Genomic DNA, 20847 nt, shown 5'->3' with positions numbered 1-20847 from the left:
ACTCTGTGTTAAACACACACATTAGCTTGCAGGCAATCATCGAAAGACAAGCGCGCCAAAGCGTTGCGTTGACAAGCATCATACGCAAACACCCATCCACACGCTTGCCAGTGCTTGTTGTTTGCTATTCGTCGCAAGCATTCGGAGCCGCCATAATAGTATAATGAAGATAAAAAATGAAGAGTGATAAAAGAAGATATGTATTAATAATAGGATAAAATAAGCTAATTCATTTTGACTAATACAATCTACATCGATGAGTCTTTATTCAACACTGTATCAAGTATTTGTTTCGTTTGCTGCACTAACTGCGGAAACGTGGGATCGACCAAACATAGTTTTACGAAACTCGAGTAGTTTTTGGGCATTGGTAATGCGTTTAGCTTCACTGAAAAAAAAACAAAAATTGATTGAAAATAATTGAATAGATCTAAAATTCGGTAAATTATTGATATAGATGATAGAAAAGTAAATGAAATATCAGTAGGTACTGATATTATAAATGCGAAAGTGTGTCTGTTAGTCTGTCACATTCACACGGCCCAACCGTTTTCCCGATATGGGCTTCGAAAAGCTAGCAGATACACAAAGACACACTTTCGCATTTACAATAATTAGTACATATGTATTTGTGGTCCGCAAAAGAGTTCCAAAATAAAAAAAACTCAACCTTTGTCTTCCAAAACGCTTTTAAAAATGTCTTCTAGATCATCATACTTCGTTATTATTTTACATTTACTTGCCACCGAGCCATAGCTCACTACGGGAAAGCGAGCTTTGAGTTCTTGCAGGCATTGCGGTAAATTCTCTTTGATTTGAAATTTAATTTTCCTCACCTGTTTTTAATTAATAATATGTTTAGGTATAGTTCTGCGAGAACCGAGAACTAATCGCTTCTATAATAATATCTATTCTTAATCTGTGGCACCTATTAGTCAAATATGTAGAGAAAATGATTTAAATCTAAAAGATCTAAAATAAGTTACCTCTTGACCATCTGCGTTAATAATCAAAATTAAAACATCGTCCTTAAAAATGCCTTTAAGTTTCTTGCTAGTATTTAGAGATTCTAAGACTTTATTCTCACAAGTTATAAGAAGTTGGTTGTGAATTAGTCTTAGAAGTAAATTGGATTTTACTGTACATTTTACCCAATTTCCGGCACTCCATATTGTAAAATTTTCAATCGGTGTCACGATAGAATCTGCAAACAATACTTATTCATAACTTTGCTTGGAAGATAAATGAGTTACAACTTGTGAATATTAATTTAAAAGGATACTAATACGATTCATATTTTCGTTACAATGCCAGTTGCTTATTTCAAATAATTTGCAAATTAGAATAAATTTTCCCGCCTTTGCCACTCCCTCCGATTTTGTTGGTTTTTTTTTGCTGGACTCGGGCTTTGGATTCGGTGACTATTGGCTTATGGATAAAATCCGATCCAGGTACAGTGCACAAGCGCTCTAACTTCAATTATCCAAACCATAGATCAAGAAAATCAGCTAGCTGTCATCTGTCAACTGTTTGACAGAATTTGGATTTTCGACAGATTTTTTTGCATAATCGCAAAAATCAAAATGCAAAGTAAATTTGAAATAGGTAATTGATCGAAACTGTTTAGAAAAAGGATAAATTATTTAATCAATAAATAATAAGACACATCAAGAAGAGAAGTAACCTAGCCTATTCTTTACCGTATTGTGAATTACGTATTTTTTTTTTGATAAAAGTTCAGAATCAAATATTATTGAATGGTGAAATGGCAGGAACATACTATTTTGTTATAGTTGGCCACTCCGATAACCCTATATTCGAGATGGACTTTATACCAGTTACAAAGGAAGTAAAGGTACCTACTCAAACTCAATATTTTGATGAAATTCTCTATCAGTGTCTGCCCCCCGTTCCTCATTGCTTAGTATCGTAACCCTTTTCTGTTATTCACATAGGTAGGGCTTTCTTGGGATAGTAAAGCAATGGACTTCCAGACACTACATACAACTTGACCAAAGAATATGGGAATATATATGGGAAAGTACAGATACACAGGGGTATATAGCAACCGTAGATTTTAACTAATCATCATGACTTTGTGATTTCTCACCATTTACATTGTATATTGGAATGCTACTGATTATTATCAGACTGGTTGGCAAAATTCTACACTTCATACATTTTTCTGATCTGTGGGCTTGAATTCCCTTAAAAATAAAAAGTGAAAGTGGCAGACTTTACACACCTTTGACAACATTATTGATAACTCTCAGGCATACAGGTTTCTTCACGATGTTTACCGTTACTGTTAAAGCATGTGATATTTAATTGCTTGATGTATAAAACTCAGAAAAGTTAGAGGTGCTGCCCTGGATCGTACCCTGGACCTGTCAACTGAGAGTCCGATGTCTTACCACTGGGCTATCATCGCATATATTAACCAACAAGATGGTGCCCGCAACTGCGTACACATGGATTTAGGTTTTTAAATATCCGGTGGGGATCCTTTGATTTTTCAGGATAAAAAGTAGCCTATGTCCTTCCCAGGGATGCAAGCTATTGCTGTACTAAATTTTGTCAAAATTGGTTGAACGTATGGGCTGTGAAAGGCTACCAGACAGACAGACACACTTTCGCATTTATAATATTAGTATGGATCATAAAATTTTTTTTTCAAAGCCAGTTTGAAAATCTACATTTACCAAATACGCATTCAAACTCACTTTACTCTGTTGGAAGAAAGAAGACAACAGACACCTGAACCAGTTCATAGCCCACGCGGCACTGGACCTGGTGGATGAGCACATGTGGAAGGTCACCAACACATACCTCAAGTCTGTGGACAAGTTCAACCAGTGGTTCGTCTCCGCATTTGTGACTGCTAGTCAGGTAACCCATACCACTTCAATCTTTGATACAGCTTTATCATCATCAACCCATTGCTGTCTCACTACTGAGGATGGGTCTACTTTCATGTAAGTGAGAAGGGTTTTGGTCAAGGAAATTCAAAGAGTTCCCATGGGATTTTTAAAAACCTAAATCCATATCAACAAAGTGCCAGTACACAGAACAGACAGGTATAGGCATTGATTCAGATGTTTTTCTCTTAACTAAACTTAGAGGTTTAACAGTTCTAAATTAATTTAAGTTTGCCTGTCCTTTTGCAAGAAAAAGATTCAAATACTCTAAAATCTAGTTGCGATCAGAATCAGTACTATCAACTACTTTTCATACCCTGAAAATCAAAGACTTCCCACAGGATTTTTAAAAACCTAAATCCATACAAATTTTATCACAGCATTTTTCTATAAATCCCAGAATTCTGATTTTCTGGGATAAAAAGTAGCCTATCTCTGGGATTTCAGCTATCTCTGTACCAAATTTTATCAAAATCGGTCAAGCAGACGAACTGTGAAAAGCTAGCTGACAGACAGACACATTTTCTCATTTATAATGTTACTAGCTGACGCCCGCGACTTCGTACGCGTAGATTTAGGTTTTCAAAAATCCCAAAACTCTTTGATTCTCCGGGATAAAAGTAGCCTATGTCACTCGCCAGGTCTTTGACTATACCCATGAAAAAATCACCTTGACCCGTTGCTCCGTTGCAACGTGATTGAAGGACAAACCAACAAACTAACACTTTCACATTTATAATAGGGATAGTGGTATAAACTCTTCTTCTTCCTTGCCTTATCCCACGCTACGTGGGGTCGACACAACGTCTTCCACTTCTGTCGTTTGTCAATGTACTATCCACCGCTTTTCACACAATCTATCCACCGTTTCTTGGGTCAACCTCTCCTCTTTTTTCCTTCCATACGTATACTTGAAAATGAAAACTGCTATGTTTTTAATTTTTCCTTGTTTTTTACAGATGAGGTTTGTCATGGTGCACGATGCTCGCAACGAGGACGGCATAAAGAACTTCTTCACAGACGTGTACGAGGCCTACATCAAACTGTTACTCAACCCGTTTTACAAACAGGACACTACTATATCATTCCCAGCTTTTGAGAAGAAAGTACTGGTACTCGGCAAAAAATATCTAACATAGCAAGCTATACCTTATATATTTTCTGTATATTTACTTAGTAATATCAGAGTGAACTAGAGTGAGGGAACTCTCAGTTTGATCCTGAATCAACGATATGTCAAATATTAGACTGGTGATATGAAATCAAAGAAAAGTAGGTCTACCTGCGTCAAATGTACTAACATTTGATGCCTGCCAGTGACGTCGAAGCATCGAAGACGTTTTGATAGAAGTTCCCTAACTGTCGTGAACAGTACGTGGCAGAAAATAATATACATCAACCTTTAGAATGTGATTTTGGTTTTGTAGTGTTATCTCTGTCACTCATAAGTCATACCTATGTGACATTTTGGTGGTCTCAACGACAGAGACACTGCTCTACAAAACTGCTATCTTTCTAAAGGTTGATGTACATTAATTTTTGCCACATACTGTAATATGATAAGCCCTATGTCACTAAGGAATTCATCAATTGTGGCCTTGAGCCTAATGTGGCTAATCCTGTTGTACACAATCTCTATATCTCTATGATCTCTATACTGAATTGACAGGTCTAAATTAAATACTATCCTCTACTGCAGGCAGCATAGTAAATAGTAATAGATCTGACCTAATAGACACTATTTTAGTGATTGGGTACAAAATAATTAATCACAATAATTGTGTATATTATTTAAATAATAAAGTAATTTAATTCCAAAATTAATTCATTTTTTCAATTTTGATGTATTTACAAATCTTATTTTAATCAACAAGTTCTTAAATACAATCACCAATAATACTGTCTCAAGTTATAATTAATTTAATAATTCTTTTACTTGAATCTTTTTAATTAATAGATCAAGTGAAAGAAGAAATACTTGTAAAAAATAAAATAAAACATTGAGAAATTATAATTAACACCTTTTTGTCACTAAAATTATTTTCATTTAGAAAACAATTGAGCATCGATCACAGAAAAAAACAGCTGCGCGGGGAGAATGACAGCTACACTGTCACGATCGCAATCACCTCTAGATTGGTTGACGCTCGCTCACTATTGGCTACAAATTACAATGCATTGTTGCAACAAGAATCAGCCAATCACAACAATCGGTCATAATTAACATTTACGCACCAATGAGTCTGTGCCATTTTGTTTGTTCAAAAGTCAATGGAGGCTTCTTATTTTTTTTGATAATTTTTTTAATGCATATAAATAATGTTCTTCTTACTAACATGATACCGAAGAAAACATGTGCGCGTCAACCCCGTTAACCGAGGGTTCCGTACAAACTACAAAGTAATTAGGTACGTTACAACGTTAGTTACAATATAGTGTAAGCCACGCTTTGGTAAAGATAAGGTAGATTTTTCAAAAAGTATATTCACCTAACAAAAATAAATTTTACAGAAACAATACTGTTATCTTTGTCCTATTTGTCCCGGCGAGAGTGATGGAATGTTCTCGCAGTCACCACTTATAGCTGATTGTTGCATTCTTCAATGATACACTGCTTCCTGAATGGCCATACTTAGGTTGATTCATCGAAGACTGCAATCTTGGAATATAAGAAACTCTTTTTTGTAACTTTTCCTTATTTTTGGTATCATACAATGTATTTGTTGATTTAGATGTATGAGCTGCATCAGTTTTATTCTTCATACATGATAATGGTAAGTATTCTAGACCTGGTGCTTGCTGATTTAATGTTTTTAGGTGAGAGAGAGTCAGATTCATCCTCATAAATAGAAATACCTTCAGAGAACTTGTCTGGAACATTGCTCTGACAGAGTTCAGTAGTTGTATTTTGCAATGCTTCAATCAATGATTCATCTGACATTTTCTCCTTTATGGCAACAAAATTTATTGGAGTTATCGCAAAACCTTTAGATGGAGACTGTATAGTCATAATACATTTCAATTTCCCCATTATCTTCCTGTGACTTTCCTTTTTCACTTTCCACATATTCAAAATTAGTTTCTGACAGTGTGGTAGGCTTAAAGCATGCTAATGAAAATTCATTTTCAATTACTTCATTGGAAGCAGTTGTAGATCCGAATGACTCATCTGTTTCCTTTAGTGTATCATTAAGAGCCAGGTCAATGGATTTATCATATGATTTTTTAAAAAATTCATTATAGGCGCACGCTTGACCACGATTACACCTGATGGGAAGTGATGATGTGGTCTAAGATGGGACGCGTTTGCCTAGAAGGTGCCTATTCACTCTTCTTGTATAGAATCTTTTTTCTGTATCTTCGTCAATAGTAATTTTATTCTGCAATGGAGTCCATGTTATTTCAGGCGTAGAAGAACGAGGATCCGGATTGCTGGTTATGTCCTCGTCTAATTCGTAGTTTCTGGAAACTGCAGCTGACTAACGGGTTATGTGCGGAGTTTTTGAATTGAGCGGAGTTTTGGTGGGACACGACGATTCGTGTCTGCTCGATAGCAGACTTGTTGTATCCAGTTCTTTTCTGTGATTGATGCTATTGAGTCATTCAGTGGTGTAAATTTTTTAATAATATAATGAAGCAACAATTTTATTAAAGAAAATAAGTTTCCATTTTGGATGGAATTTCAATATAACTCAGGCAGGCCCAGGTCATCATCTGGAATGCTTTCATAGGAGAAATCATCTGAAAAAAGAAAGAGATTCATAAATTTATACACTAATTAGCCCGGCATGCGATTTTGAGGTATTTTCCCGCTATTCCCCCATATCTCCCCCGCCTCCCCTCTCATCTACCCCACCTTCCCTCACTTCCTCCCACCTCCACCTCATCTACCCTCACCTGCTCCAACATCTACCTCATCTCTCCCTACCTTCCCCCTGAGGAGTTAGGGCCACAAGTTCAATGTTAAAGTCATTGCTTGGTACCTACAGTATCAATTTATCACCACAAATTACCGAATCCTTACAGTTTAGGAGTTCAGTACTTTGCAGCACCAGCATTGAGGAGTTGAAACTTGACCTAGTAGAAAATCACCTCCTTTCAAAACAGAAAGTTTCATTAAAAACGAAAAACAGAAATTTCGAAAAACATACGAACTTTTTTTTATTCATATAGATATCTAGATTTTTTTGTGCCAGAAACCCTTTCGGGCATCCTCAGAAGACCCTACCAAAGTTTCATCATAAATCATGGTTTAGCAACGCATAGAACACAAACATACAAAAATTTATTTTTATGTATATATTGTATAGATTTGCACTGATATACTGGGTTCCGTACTACAGACGTATTTTTTTGACATTTTGTGCGATAATTCAAAAACTGACGCATAAAAATAAATAAACATCTGTTTTACAATGCACAGGTTTCATATGATACCCCACTTGATATAGCTATCTTACTTCGAAAATTGAAAATACTAATTAGTTAATTACCACATTTTTTTTTGTGTGATGTAATCACAAATTCATGGTTTTCAGATTTTTCCCCTTATGTCTGCTATAAGATTGACCTACCTACCTGCCAAATTTCATTATTCTAGGTCAACGGTAAGTACCCTGTAGGTTTCTTGACAGACAGACAGAAAACAAAGTGATCCTATAAGGGTTCCATTTTTCCTTTTGAGGTATGGAACCCTAAAAACACCCACCGACAGCCACATAGACGGCCCTGCGTGACTTATAATCTGGTAAAAAACAGCATACCTGTGAAAAACTCATCCTGATAGGAGCAATCCAAGTCCGTGCTATGCCTGGCAATGATGGGCGGTGGTGTGTTGGGCGGCGACACATCGACATTTATCTGTAGTTCGGGCATAGGGAGATAGTCTAGGGCATCTCTGTGGTAGTTATCTGAAACATTCAAAATATTGAAAAAACTAGTCAAGTGCGAGCCAAACTCACACATTAAGGGCTCTGTAGTCTGTTACAGAATTTACGCCAATGGTACGGGAAGAGTACCCGATCTCTTTTCCGAGCAGCAGTATCCAAGGTGCAAATAGCCCTAATGATTGCCAACCTCCGATAGAAGACATCATTTCAAGAGGAAGTCTGTTACAAGATATAACACTTTTTAATAACACTTCATATGGATGGCAGACATTAATCTTTATTTATTATTTGTTGTTATAGTGGCAATAGAAATACATATTACACACTCTGTGAAAAGTTCAACTCTTACTATTACGGTTCATGTAATACAGTGCACTGACAGACAGACAGAGTGCATTTAATGTTAAGTAATGATAAAAATATAATGTTACGTCATTATCATACTAGTTTATTAGCATAAGCTATATAGCATAAGAATTTTTTATGACTCTTTTAGGAAGGATCCCTGGGAGTCTGAATTCAAAATGGCGACCACATTCTGCATTTTTAGTCACCATTTTGAATTTAAAGGGGAATGTGTTTGTCATATCCTACGATTTTTCTATCCTACTAGCGTATGCTCGCGACTTCGTCCACGTGGACTACACAAATTTCAAACCCCTATTTCACCCCGTTAGGGGTTGTATTTTCAAAAATCCTTTCTTAGCAGATGCCTACATCATAATAGGTATCTGTGTGCAAAATTTCAGCCCAATCCGTCCAGTAGTTTGAGCTGTGCGTTAATAGATCAGTCAGTAAGTCAGTCACCTTTTCCTTTTATATATTTAGATTTGCTACTACCTATATTACCTTTTCAACATAACGAAATGTTTTGGTAGTTTCAACATTAAAAATTTTGGTAACAATGGGGCCGATTCTCTTGCACACAATCTCTAAACTAAACTAAATTAACAGGTCTAAATCTAGTGCTATCCTTTTCCGCAAGCAATGTTATGAAAAGGATAGCAATAGATTTAGACGTGCCAATTTAGTTTAGTTTAGAGATTGTGTACAACGGAATTAGCCACAGTACCTACTTAACTGACCCTGACAAATTTAATAACAATAACAAAGACAACATACCATTCTTATAGGAAGGCTTGGTAAATTCTAATTCTTCGAAAGTGTACCCTTTTTCCACTGTATCTGTTTCGTCATTGTATATGTAAGGAACCACATTTTTGGCTCTGGGAGTGAAAGCGGCACGCGGTGTGCTTTGTAAAGCTTTGCCAGTGTTTGAAAGAAAGGATTTCTTTATTTCACCACCTTTTTTCATGGATTTGAGGGGTTCGTTAGGCTTGACTGGACCTGATGTTATCATTTTGCCCATATTCTCTAAAAATAACAATAATTTTATTTAACAACTAAATATAGATTTGCCATACATACACAATTTTTAGAGTAGTATCTTACCAAATAGGCATTTTAATTATGATTAAGCTAATGCTCGCGACTTCATCCGTGTTGACTATACAAATTTCAAACCCCTATTTCACCCCCTTACGGGTTGAATTTTCAAAAATCCTTTCTTAGCGGATGCCTACATCATAATAGCTATCTTCATGCCAAATTTCAGCCCAAACTGTAAAGTAGTTTGAGCTGTACATTGATAGATCAGTCAGTCACCTTTTCCTTATATATATATATATACAGATTTTAATGGATGGGACATCCCTTTTACTATTTAATGTTTAGTTAAAGAATTGCATTTGAAGCTAAAGTAAGGTGAAACTGCACTTCAGCTTAAGTACAGATAGTAGTTTAATGACAATATGCTGTCAGTTGTCACACAGCTGTTTAAAACTGATAGATTTTTACTGGTCTGAGAATTTCTTCATACTTAGCTTATGAGACCTTTTTAATGTTATGAATCATCATGCCATTAACTATCACCATTAAAATGCATTTTTAAGATATACCACGGCTCCAGCATCCAGTTGACTTTCATAAGTCATAACATAAGATACCTAAATGGTTGACACTCTTTGACAAAAATATGATTTGTTTGATTTGGAGTTTAAAGAATTCGTGTTCAGCAGTTTTGATAGCAAACTTATGATAAGCACACTCAAGGGGCAGTGGGCAGGTCTGTCGCAGAACTGATAGCTGCTGGAGCAGACATATCCTGGAGTGAAGACCGCGCAGCGTGAAACTTTTCAGCCCGCTGAGCTGACCTTAAAAGTTAAGTGGATGAGGAAAGCAGAGGGCAGACCTACCTGGAGTACCGATCGGTAGATGCTTTAAGCAGCTGAAAATAAATACAAAACTAAATAAAGGTGGATCTCTTACCAATATTTGTCAGGGGCTGCCTCGAAACATTCTTCTTTGTTTGCCTTGTGAGGTTCAGGTGATCACCAAAGATATCGAATAGTGCCATGGCGTAGAACTAATATAACAACAAGAGAATGTGGAGAGTAATAATGAAATCACGAACTCTTAATTCGCAATAAATAAAAATAAAAATTTAAAATAAATTCGTTCGTTATGTTATGGTTCGTTAGCTGTGGTTAGCTGTTACAAGTCGGCGAAGTTCGTTACCTATCTTTTGAATTTTTTTGACGTGTTAGCAAAGAGTTATAATTTGAGTGTTAATGGTTATCACAGAATATTAATCTTTTTTCGATTAATCGGTTTATTGGAGATACCATGAATACTGACGACCACGACATTTCTCAACTACGATCCTCGGACCACGACCAAACTGCGACCCAACATAGTTCAAACTCCAATAATATAAATAGGTACATAACAAAAAGATTCTGATTTATTGAGAACTTCCTTCTTTTTTGAAGTCAGTTAAAAAGGACTTGCATCCGAGTACATCCAAAGAGAATCCAGGGCAGAAATAATAATAAAAAATGATATTAGGTTATTTTTATTTATTATCTGTGATAAATATTTTTGATTGGCTCGAAAAGTCTAGAATCCAAAGCCGTACAATCAGTTTAAAAAATCAAAAAGACTAGAACCCAAAGCCGTAAGGCTTTATCAGTTTATTAAATAAAACTTGACAACTTTTTGCAAAATAATGCAAAAAATTGACAAAAAAAACAGCTGTTCACAGGAACGTGTTTACTAATAAAGAATTTGATAAAGAAGAAAATAAAATGCAAAATTAAAAGATTTAAATGAATTATCAGAGAATACACTTAACAATATAAATGGTGTTGTTTTATGGTAGTGTATTAACGGTGTACAACTTAGTTGTATAAATTTGTGATTTAATTATAGAAAATGTCTGATTTGGGAGAGAAATCCAATACGAACGGCCTGGGTGCCGACCCTCTACAGAGATTAGCATCGCTCAAACCTCCCAGGGATCTCTCACTTGGTGGAATGAAACCCAACAGGAAAATATTTACGCCAAACTTAAATGTCACTAGAAACAAAAATAAAGGGTAAGTGAATAATAGTAATTAAACCTACAAATCAAATACAATAGTATTTAGAAAACTGTACTTTTTCTTCAGGCTGAGAGAAGACTCGTGGCTCAGTAGTGAGCCGGCGATAGGTTGATAATGATGACTTTTTCTTTATACTAAATGCTTATTTCCAAAATTATGGTCGTAGTAATTGTTTAATAGTTAGTAATAATAGCTTAGTAGTAATAGTTTTTTTTATTATTAAATGTTTCAGGCCATCCACTGCAAACTCCCGAGATCAAAACAGAGATGACAGAAATAGGAAGGATAGGAAAAATGACAAAAATAGGAACTTTAAAAATGGTCCCAAAATTATCAAATCCACCGGAGTGTTCTCTGAAGGTAGTTATTTTAAAATGTTCCCATCTTTTTCTTGTGACTTTAGGTGCTAGTTGTGAGCCTATTGTTTATATTTGTAGAGAGCACTAAAATTCAGTCTTTAAATTTGAAATTAATTTTCGGCCCTTTTTAGCTATATTAAAAAGCAAATATATTCTTCTTCTTCATATACTTTGGGGCTATGCAGGTTCTTGAATACTCTGTATCACTTAGACCATCTCCAATCCATTTTGTTTGCCTCCAGTTAATATTTCCTTGTCAAATCCTGTGGCCGCCAGATGCAGCAGCACTTTTTTGACTGGAATTGAAGTAGCATCCTCAGGGTATACGATGTGTTTCCCTAGGTGAATGCTACGTTTATGCATTAGAGCAGGGCAGTAGCAGACAATGTGCAACAGAGTCTCTACAGACTCTTGGCACAGTCTGTGGAGCTTATGGTTATACATATGTCTGTTTTGACCACAGTGACCTGTTAAAGCTCACACCATAATTCACAGAGAAGCAAGTATATAGGTTACTAGTTTCTGAGAGGAGACCTATGCATCATAATGACAACCTTCAATGTAAACCTTCAGGTCTGGGCAGTGCAGAAAGACATACAAGCAGTCGAGTCTCATATGGCAGAGAATCTGAAGGCACTCCTACGCTGCAACGGCCAACTATAAGAGTGAAAGATGTTATAAAGGTATGCGGATATTATGAGTATTACTAACTGTTGCCTGCGACTTCGTTTGCATGGATTTAGGTTTATAAAATCCTTTGTTTGCGTAGATTTAGGTTTTAAAAATATTGTGAGAATTCTTTGATTTTTCGGAATAAAAAGTAGCCTATGTCCAAGTAAAAAGTAGCTCCAGGTCTTTAACTATACCCATGCCAAAAATCATGTTGATCCGTTGCTCTGTTGCGACGTGATTGAAGGACAAACTAATAAACCAACAAAAAACAAACACACTTTCGCTAGGTAGGGATAGTCGAACCACTAGGATATGGAACACCCTTCCAGCATCAATTTTCCCCTCCACTTTTAATATGGTTACCTTCAAGTCAAGAGTGAATAGGCATCTTCTAGGCAAGCAAGCTCCATCTAAGGCTGTCATGTCTTCTGTGGTTGCAGCCAAGCACTACTCTATAAATTTAAAAAAAATCTTCTCATATCTCAGAGTATATATGGTACCTTTGTAGTTTTAATTTGTAGAACAAGATCAACAACAGATTCATGTATTATTCATTTTTTAAACAAATTCCTTTTTGTTCACTTGCTCACACATTCATTTTTGTTCACTATTCGTTTATGCATTGCTGTTCTAAATTCATTTCATTAGTTCACATATTCATTTTAGTTCACTAGTGCACGTATTCGTTTTTGTTCACTAGTTCATACATTCATTTTCACAGATAGACAAAGAGCTAGAAGAGCAAAAGATCAAGGCAGCTTTTGGCGACTCCACCTCATATGAAGATGCGAGTGAAGACTTTAAGACCATCCTAGACATTGAGGCACCCGTTAAGCTGCCTATGGACAATGGAGGTATATAATATTATTTTTTATTTACTCACTCTAGGCACACTTTTTTTTTAACGCTGGGAAATGCGTTTACGCATCCCCCCCTCATGAAAGCCAGCCAGTCAACCAGCTACAGGGAAGGTATGTGGGACTCGCAGGCCGAGAGGCGACCGGAATACCCACTAAAACCCAGCGGCGCACCTGCGCGTCGCCTGGCGACTGCAGGGTCACGGGAAACCACAATCACACCTGGAGGAAAATGATGACGTCTAAGATGGAACGCATTTGCCTAGGAAGATGCCTATTTACTGTTTTAAAGATAATAATAATAATAATTAAGCTTTTTATTTCCATCTTTACATGTGGTTCTTATTTATATTTTACAAACTTCATAATTTGTTAGTTGTTTTAGTAAATAGATTAAAATCATAAGCAGATGTTTACGTCATAATCAAATTTCAGCCCGATCCGTCCAGTAGTTTGAGCTGTGCGTTCATACATCAGTCACTAGTCAGTGAGTTAGTCAGGCAGTCAGTAACCTTCTTCTTTTATATATTTATAGTAGATTACTCGTTATTCGACTAAAATACTAATGTAGTCCGAACTAAGCTTGGCACATAATATGAGCACCCCAAAAATGTATCATAAAAATTGTTTATAGGGTTCTCGAACGTAAAGTCGGGGGTCAAGGTTAAACAGGAGGTGGTCGTCAAACAGGAGCCTTCCGACGACGCGGACCGTAAGAGCGCTTTCACACGACCATCCAATCATTATGTCACACGCACACTAAAGCCTTGTCATATAAGCTTCATTATCTAGAACAGGGAATTCAACCTCAAGAGTAAACATATACAAGGTTGTCTGGAAGAGATCGCAATTTAGCGATAAGACTGCCTTTTTGTACCTACTTTTTAAGTTTTCTTTTTGTAACCTGTCATTTGTGTTTTTGTGGTGCAATAATGTATACACATACATACAAGGTTTTTCATGACAACAAAATCGTGAAATATTGGCGGGGGCAGGGGAGAATGCTTTGTTGTGATTGGTGGACTCAAAAGTCACGTAATTAAGTCAATGTGCGGAATGAGGGTACCGAACGGGCGTGGGCCGACTTTTATGCTAAGCAACTGCCTAAGCTTGGCAATCGGGGGTGTCCGGCTATTAAGCGTCTATAGGAGGTGGTCTGTGTTAGATAACTAGGTATCGTTCTATCTACCATGAAATGGGGTCCACCCATACTATAGGAGTAAGACTATAGCTGAGAAAAGTTCATTAAAATACGTCCAACAGCGATGTACCTAACTATAGGACGCGAACTATAAACCGACGTCCTTCGTATGGGACATGTCCTTCTCAAGGGACATTCCACGACATGTCCCTCTGAACGGACGTCCTTCGTATGGGACATGTCCATTTAACGGGACATGTCCTTCTCAAGGGACATTCCACAACATGTTCTTATGTAAGTTTGAGCACACTACAACATCCCTTTGTGGGGACAACAGACATCTGTAAACAATAGTTAACGTACAGTACGCGACGGAAAGTAATGTACATCGACCTTTAGAAGGAGATAGCTGATTTGTAGAGCACTGTCTCTGTCGTTGAGACCGACAAAACGTCATATAGGTATGACTGACAGAGTCAACGCTCTACAAAGCCGAAATGTCATTCTAAAGGCCGATGTACATTACTTTCTGCCGCGTACTGTAATTAGAACGCAGCAAAAACTAAGCGGTACAAGTATACTACCTAAACACAATCCAATAACAATAAAAATTTGCCTTATAAGTCCCGCAAATTGCTATTGCGCTGGAACCATGTCTCATTAACATCGAAATGACGTCATTTTCACGTCAGCCGAAATAAAAATATACCATCAGCTCGACACTTCAGTCTAGTGCTGACATCACTAAAATGGCAGCCACGCGCATTAGCAACTTGCGGGACTTGTATACCGTTACCGAAAATTGGAGATTTATGTACCGTTTGTTTGTAATGTACCATTCGTTGCCCGCTTCCATGCAACCTTTTACTTTACTTTACGTGTGACATAATTAATGGATGATCATTAATGGAGCGCATCACGTCAACGCCAGACGATCAGTTTCGTTGCGGCGCCAGTGGTGTAACAGATAAACAAACAGATCGCTTACTGCCCTAGAGCTTTCGATACATTATCGTGTCGAACAGTTCTATATTTTGCTTTTTATACTGTAAAACTAGCTGATGCCCGCGACTTCGTCCGCGTGGACTACGCAAACTCCAAACCCCTATTTCACCCCCTAAGGGGTTGAATCCCGAGGAAACTTATATCCCGAAAATCGAATTTCCGGGATAAAAAGTTGCATATGTCAATTTCCGGGACGCAAGCTATCTTTGTACTAAATTCCGTGTAAATCGGCTAATTAAACGGATGGGCCTTTAAGAATCTCGTATAAAGTTGCATATGTTCATCGCATTTATAATATAAGTATGGATGGGAAAGTGTGTCTGTCTGTCTTTTCACGGCCCAACAGTTTAACCGATTTTGATGAAATTTGGTACAAAGTTAGCTTACATCCCGGGCAAGGACATAGGCTAATTTTTATCCCGGAATATTAAATAGTTTCCACGGGATTTAAAAACCTAAACCCACATGGATGAAGTCGTAGACATTATCTAGTGATAATGAATATTAGTATGGATTTCATAAAATTGTGCTGACGCTATGGTATTCGTGACTAATATGGTTTCTTGCGGCTTTTGCGCCTTTTGCAGCCATGATGATCTTGATACAATAATTATATTACGTTGTGTTTTCAGTTACAAATGTCCAAGCTAAGACACCGTTGGTGGATGTCAAGGAAGTGTTTGAGGAGAACAATGTTGCAGACTTGTTGCGCGGCGACCAACCGGCTCTTATACTATTACAGGTATTACTACAGACTAGCTGATCCCTCATTTAAGTTTTTAAAAACCCCGTGGGATCACCACGATTTAGGAATGCAATTTCTTACAGCATCCGGGCTGAGGAGTTGCGTCGAGTTCAAAAAGTCTTTACTTGGTACAATATCAATTTATAACCAACAATTTCTAAATTCCATCAGTCTTGGTGGTCAGGTCCTCTGCAGCATTAGGACTGAGGAATTGCAATCGAATTTTTTTATGTGACAAAGTCACAAAGTTTCTCTATCGATTAAAAAAAACCGGCCAAGTGCGAGTCAGGCTCGCGCAATGAGGGTTCCGTACTACAGTCGTATTTTTTCGACATTTTGCACGATAATTCAAAAACCATATGATGCATAAAAATAAATAAAAATCTGTTTTAGAATGTACAAGTGAAGACCTTTCATATGATATCCCACTTGATAATAGTTATCTCACTTCGAAAGTTGAAAATACTAATTATTAGTTCATGACCACAATTTAATTTTTTTTGTGTGATGTAACCACAAATGTCTATAAGATCTACCTACCTGCCAAATTTCATGATTCTACGTCAACGGGAAGTACCCTGTAGGTTTCTTGACAGACAGACAGACAACAAAGTGATCCTATAAGGGTTCCGTTTTTTCTTTTGAGGTTTATGATTTATGATTTATGATTTATTTATTCATTTGCTTTCATGGTTACATGAAGCCCCGTTAGGGCATTGCAAAGTTAGGTACATTAACAATACATACATGCTAAATATATAATTATTATACAATTACATGCAAACTAGGTGTTACATTATTTTATACTAGATTTTATCATGTAATTATATAGGGCATTCATTTTGAATCGAAATTATTTTTATTTATTGATCGCACTAATTAATTAAGTTTGTTATAATGTCAATTAGTTTCTTCTTTGTTAATAATTTAGTAATATTAAGTAGGTACAAGTATGTTAATATAAAATAGTTTCGATTATCAGTAAGAATGTCATATTAAACTTAAATTAACAGGTTATAGTAAGTACAACATAGTCTGAAGCATGGATTTAGAAGTAATAATTCTTATAACTTACATAAGTATTAGTAGGTATTTAAAAATTCTTTGGTCTAAAGTCTAAACATACAAATAGGATATGCAAATATAGTGTCGGTCGTGCAATTGAGGTCATGTATTAAATAGGTAGGTATGGTTAGTTTTGCAGTAATTCGTCTATCTCATAGAAACTATTCTGTATGAGCCATTGTTTGAGTTTACGCTTAAAGGTACTATCGTTATTTTCGTCTGTAATATATTTAGGAATTTTGTTATATATGTGAGTTGTTCTGTATAACGGGCCGCGACTAGAGATTTGTAATTTATAGGTGGGGTATACTAGTTTATTTTGCAAACGTGTGCTTCTTCCGTGTTTCTTTGTGTTTTCGGTAGTTTTGTATAAACTGTTATGCTTTCTCACAAACATAGCCGTCTCCATTATATATATTGAGGGTACGGTTAGAATTTTTTTGTTTAGGAAGTGCGGTCTACAGCTTTCGCGTGGTTTTATGTTGACTAGGATACGGATACATTTTTTCTGCAGGATGAAGATATCCTGTGCGTTGGTACTCTCCCCCCAGAGGATTATCCCATATCGGATCCAAGAATATGCGTATGCATAGTACGCGGAAAGAGCAGTTTCGTAATTTGTATTTGCTTTCAGTATGCTGAGAGCATATACAAATCGCGAAAGCTTAACGCTTAGGTTGTGAACATGGCTCTTCCAGTCCAGGTGAGTATCGATCGTTAGACCGAGAAGAGTAAAGTTACTAACTTCTTTAATTTTTATATTATTCGCGAGTGGTTTTAGATTTAGTGGATGTTTTTGGTGCGGCTTAAATTGTATGAGTTTAGTTTTATTTAGATTTATTTCTAGATTATTGTGTGATAAATGGTTTTGAATGTTTGCTAGGTTTTCCGAGATGATGTTTTCACATTCTGTCACATTCGTGCACATAGACAGGACCGATACGTCATCCGCAAACATAATGCATCGCGAGTGTGGGCATCGCGCGAGTGTAGGTACGGAACCCTAAAAATCTTGAAATGTTGATTTGTTTTGTATTGTACTATTGGTAGCTAGCGGACACGCTGCCGGGGCGCGGCGGCGCTGGTGACGACACGCGCCCCTCCACTTCCGCGGAGGAGGGTGGGGAGGATAAACCCGTAAGCACGAAATCATACTTCATACTAACATTAATATTACAGCTCAACGGGTAAAGGAGTGGACTGAAAACCGAAAGGTCGACGGTTCAAACCCCGCCCGTTGCACTATTGCCGTACCTACTCCTAGCACAAACTTGACGCTTAGTTGGAGAGGAAAGGGGAATATTAGTCATTTAACATGGCTAATATTCTTTAATAAAAAAAAATTAAAAAATTATATAACAATAATAACATTAAAATATATATGACAATAAAATAATATAAAAAATGCGAAAGTGTGTTTGTTTGTTGGATTATTGGATTGTTTTTCAATCACGTCGTAACAGAGCAACGGATCAACGTGATTTTTGCATGGGTATAGTTAAAGACCTGGAAAGTGACATAGGTTACTTTTTATCCCGGAAATCAAAGAGTTTCCACTGATTTTTTTAAGAATCTAAAACGCGGATGAAGTCGCGGGCATCAGTATTTAATCAGTATCAATATTTAATAGTACCTTACAGGTATTAACTCTGCGATGACTAACACGCTTGCCCAGCGCAGTCAGTATGGGCAAAACCTTGTCATGGTAGGTGACACTAGGCTCCCTAATCCCTAACAGCCCCTCTAGTCCTGGCTCTGGCAACGGTGGGGAAGAGGGTGCGACCTCGCAGTTCGCACCGAAAGGCGCAGTGCTGGTAGACTCCCCACTAGGTGGACATTAAACGAGCCGCTGGATTCAGGCGGCGCAAGATAGTGGCATGTGGAAATCCCAACAAGGGAGCAATACCCAGCTGTGGACGTCTATTGGTTGACGACGATGATACTGTTGATGAGATTTTTAAAAATCCCGTGAGAACACGTTCATTTTCCGGGATAAAAAGTAGTCTATGTTACTCTCCAGGTCTTTATCTATACCCATGCAAAAAATCACGTCAATCCGTTGCACCGTTGCGACGTGATTGAAGGATAAACCAACAAACAAACACACTTTCGCATTAATTATATTAAGGGTACTGATGAAAAAGTGCTCACAAGCGACCAATTCTTTAAGACTGCGTTTCGTAACGATCGTTTTGTAGCAGGTGGACAACAGATGTCGCCTGGCCGACTTGGAAGAAGGCAAGATTGGAAAGCTGCGCGTCCACCGATCTGGCCGCGTCACGCTCGCCTTAGGAGACACCATTTTTGAGGTACAGTTTAAAAGTGCACACATATTCACACGCACACACACGTACCACACATTCAATACTTGTGATCGATGCCTTCAATTAATTTGCTAGAAGTCCTCAGACTGATCGCAAATTATGCAAAGAATTTTTTTTAAGTCTGCTCAAAAAGGAGTGTACCTAATAGTTTCAGAGTTAATTTATGTAGGTCTGTATGAGTTTTATTTTACCTAAACTTTTAAATGTCTGAACAGATTTGATCGTCTAAGCTATCGCTAGATACCTTACATCATTCTGAGTGACACTGCCGTAGATTGAGTGAAAAAGCTAGATTGAAGTACTGTGTAACCGCGTATGAGATAGCGATAGCACGACGTAACGATGAATAACACGACAATTATTACCATTGTTTAGTAGTCAATATTTGTATTAACCGATCAACAATATTTGTATTAAACGTTTTTATTTGAAAACAAGTAAATAACTATTGTTGTTGCCAGGTGTGTTCGGGCACCAAAGCATCGTTCCACCAGGAGGTGGTGTCGGTGGCCGCGGACGACGCGTCGCGCTCGGCGTGCATGGTGTCCCTCGGCGCGCTCACGCACAAGCTCAACGTCACGCCGCACTGGCGAGACATGTTCCACAACATGTCCCTCTGAACGGACGCCCTTCGTATGAGACATGTCCATTTAACGGGACATGTCCTTCTCAAGGGACATTTCACGACATGTCCCTCTGAATGGGCGCCCTTCGTATGGGACATGTCCATTAAACGGGACATGTCCTTCTCAAGGGACATTCCACAACATGTTCTTATGTAAGTTTGAGCACACTACAACATCGCTTTGTGGGGACAACAGACATCTGTAAACAATAGTTAATGTACAGTACGCGACAGAAAGTAATGTACATCGACCTTTAGAAGGAGATAGCAGATTTGTAGAGCATTGTCTCTGTAGCTGAGACCGACAAAACGTCATATAGATATGAGTGACATAGACAACTCTACAAAGCCGAAATGTCATTCTAAAGGCCATTGTACATTACTTTCTGCCGCGTTCTGTATGCTCCTTTGAGAGGGCAATAAACTGTTATTTATAATCAAAATTAGTTTTATTTTCACTTGGCACTAGTTCCCTTGAGTGTGTGACGTATATTCGGGCATTAAAGCATCGTTTCACCATCTCCATTGGTGTGATTCGGTAGCTTAGTGTTCAACACTGAATAATAGCCACCAAGCTCATTTGACATTGGTTGGTTCTACATTGCTGCTGTACTGAGTGATATTAAAATAATGTTTCATAGAAAACCTTCATTGGATTAAAAATAAATATCAAATGATCTCACAGTACAGGAGGTGGTCTCGTGTTTCATATGTCCCTCTGAGTGGACAGTGTTATATTCTTTTCATAATATAGAAATTATTAGATTCTAGATTTTATTCATTAATCTAAGAACTTTACAAGTC

General features: G+C 37.3%; 4 protein-coding genes and 1 long non-coding RNA gene across 7 annotated transcripts; 2 read left to right on the top strand and 3 right to left on the bottom strand.

Moving 5' to 3' along the window:
- Positions 1 to 186: 186 nt before the first annotated feature.
- Positions 187 to 1250, bottom strand: LOC138403844 (uncharacterized). Its single transcript, XR_011238001.1, has 2 exons — positions 987 to 1250; positions 187 to 388 (listed from the first exon to the last, which is right to left on the bottom strand). It is a non-coding gene; the product is annotated as an uncharacterized lncRNA (long non-coding RNA).
- Positions 1251 to 1529: 279 nt separating this feature from the next.
- Positions 1530 to 4821, top strand: Trs20 (TRAPP subunit 20). Its single transcript, XM_069505858.1, has 3 exons — positions 1530 to 1855; positions 2740 to 2889; positions 3878 to 4821. Exons 1-3 carry the CDS (start codon positions 1766 to 1768, stop codon positions 4055 to 4057), a joined length of 420 nt encoding a protein of 139 aa, XP_069361959.1. The 5' UTR covers positions 1530 to 1765; the 3' UTR covers positions 4058 to 4821.
- A 556-nt stretch (positions 4822 to 5377) lies between these two features.
- Positions 5378 to 6314, bottom strand: LOC138403860 (uncharacterized). Its single transcript, XM_069505955.1, is given in 6 exon segments — positions 5378 to 5473; positions 5475 to 5507; positions 5509 to 5702; positions 5704 to 5935; positions 5937 to 6208; positions 6303 to 6314. Coding segments are annotated over 6 exon segments (813 nt in total). The 3' UTR covers positions 5378 to 5403.
- Positions 6243 to 10345, bottom strand: LOC117992548 (uncharacterized). Its single transcript, XM_034980268.2, has 4 exons — positions 10136 to 10345; positions 8930 to 9181; positions 7682 to 7828; positions 6243 to 6659 (listed from the first exon to the last, which is right to left on the bottom strand). The coding sequence occupies exons 1-4, from the start codon at positions 10221 to 10223 to the stop codon at positions 6601 to 6603; spliced, it is 546 nt and encodes a 181-aa protein (XP_034836159.1). The 5' UTR covers positions 10224 to 10345; the 3' UTR covers positions 6243 to 6600.
- Positions 10346 to 10872: 527 nt separating this feature from the next.
- Polr3D (RNA polymerase III subunit C53) lies at positions 10873 to 20486 on the top strand. 3 transcript variants are annotated; one of them, XM_034980259.2, is made up of 9 exons: positions 10874 to 11244; positions 11483 to 11610; positions 12183 to 12292; positions 13003 to 13135; positions 13773 to 13850; positions 15917 to 16026; positions 18145 to 18231; positions 19296 to 19403; positions 19880 to 20486. In XM_034980259.2, exons 1-9 carry the CDS (start codon positions 11081 to 11083, stop codon positions 20036 to 20038), a joined length of 1077 nt encoding a protein of 358 aa, XP_034836150.1. In that variant the 5' UTR covers positions 10874 to 11080; the 3' UTR covers positions 20039 to 20486. The 3 variants fall into 3 exon arrangements, with proteins under 3 accessions (XP_034836151.1, XP_034836150.1, XP_034836149.1); XM_034980258.2 differs by having other exon boundaries at positions 19293 to 19403; XM_034980260.2 differs by lacking the exon at positions 13773 to 13850 and having other exon boundaries at positions 10873 to 11244; positions 19293 to 19403.
- Positions 20487 to 20847: the final 361 nt, after the last annotated feature.

Source organism: Maniola hyperantus, chromosome 21 (genome assembly GCF_902806685.2).
Source record: "Maniola hyperantus chromosome 21, iAphHyp1.2, whole genome shotgun sequence".
Taxonomy (NCBI): Eukaryota; Metazoa; Arthropoda; class Insecta; order Lepidoptera; family Nymphalidae; genus Maniola; species Maniola hyperantus.
This window is presented reverse-complemented; position numbering and strand designations above follow the sequence as displayed.

What these genes read in the sequence shown, in the direction of transcription:
- Trs20 (XM_069505858.1), top strand. Translation starts at nt 1,766, where the DNA reads ATGGCAGGAACATACTATTTTGTTATAGTTGGCCACTCCGATAACCCT. An exon ending in CAGTTACAAAGGAAGTAAAG is followed by an intron (nt 1,856 to 2,739) that starts GTACCTACTCAA and finishes CTCTGTTGGAAG; the next exon opens with AAAGAAGACAACAGACACCT. An exon ending in CATTTGTGACTGCTAGTCAG is followed by an intron (nt 2,890 to 3,877) that starts GTAACCCATACC and finishes TGTTTTTTACAG; the next exon opens with ATGAGGTTTGTCATGGTGCA.
- LOC117992548 (XM_034980268.2), bottom strand. Translation starts at nt 10,223, where the DNA reads ATGGCACTATTCGATATCTTTGGTGATCACCTGAACCTCACAAGGCAA. An exon ending in GCAGCCCCTGACAAATATTG is followed by an intron (nt 9,182 to 10,135) that starts GTAAGAGATCCA and finishes TGTTATTTTTAG; the next exon opens with AGAATATGGGCAAAATGATA. An exon ending in CAAGCCTTCCTATAAGAATG is followed by an intron (nt 7,829 to 8,929) that starts GTATGTTGTCTT and finishes TGAATGTTTCAG; the next exon opens with ATAACTACCACAGAGATGCC.
- Polr3D (XM_034980258.2), top strand. Translation starts at nt 11,081, where the DNA reads ATGTCTGATTTGGGAGAGAAATCCAATACGAACGGCCTGGGTGCCGAC. An exon ending in GAGTGAAAGATGTTATAAAG is followed by an intron (nt 12,293 to 13,002) that starts GTATGCGGATAT and finishes TCATTTTCACAG; the next exon opens with ATAGACAAAGAGCTAGAAGA. An exon ending in TAGGAGACACCATTTTTGAG is followed by an intron (nt 19,404 to 19,879) that starts GTACAGTTTAAA and finishes TGTTGTTGCCAG; the next exon opens with GTGTGTTCGGGCACCAAAGC.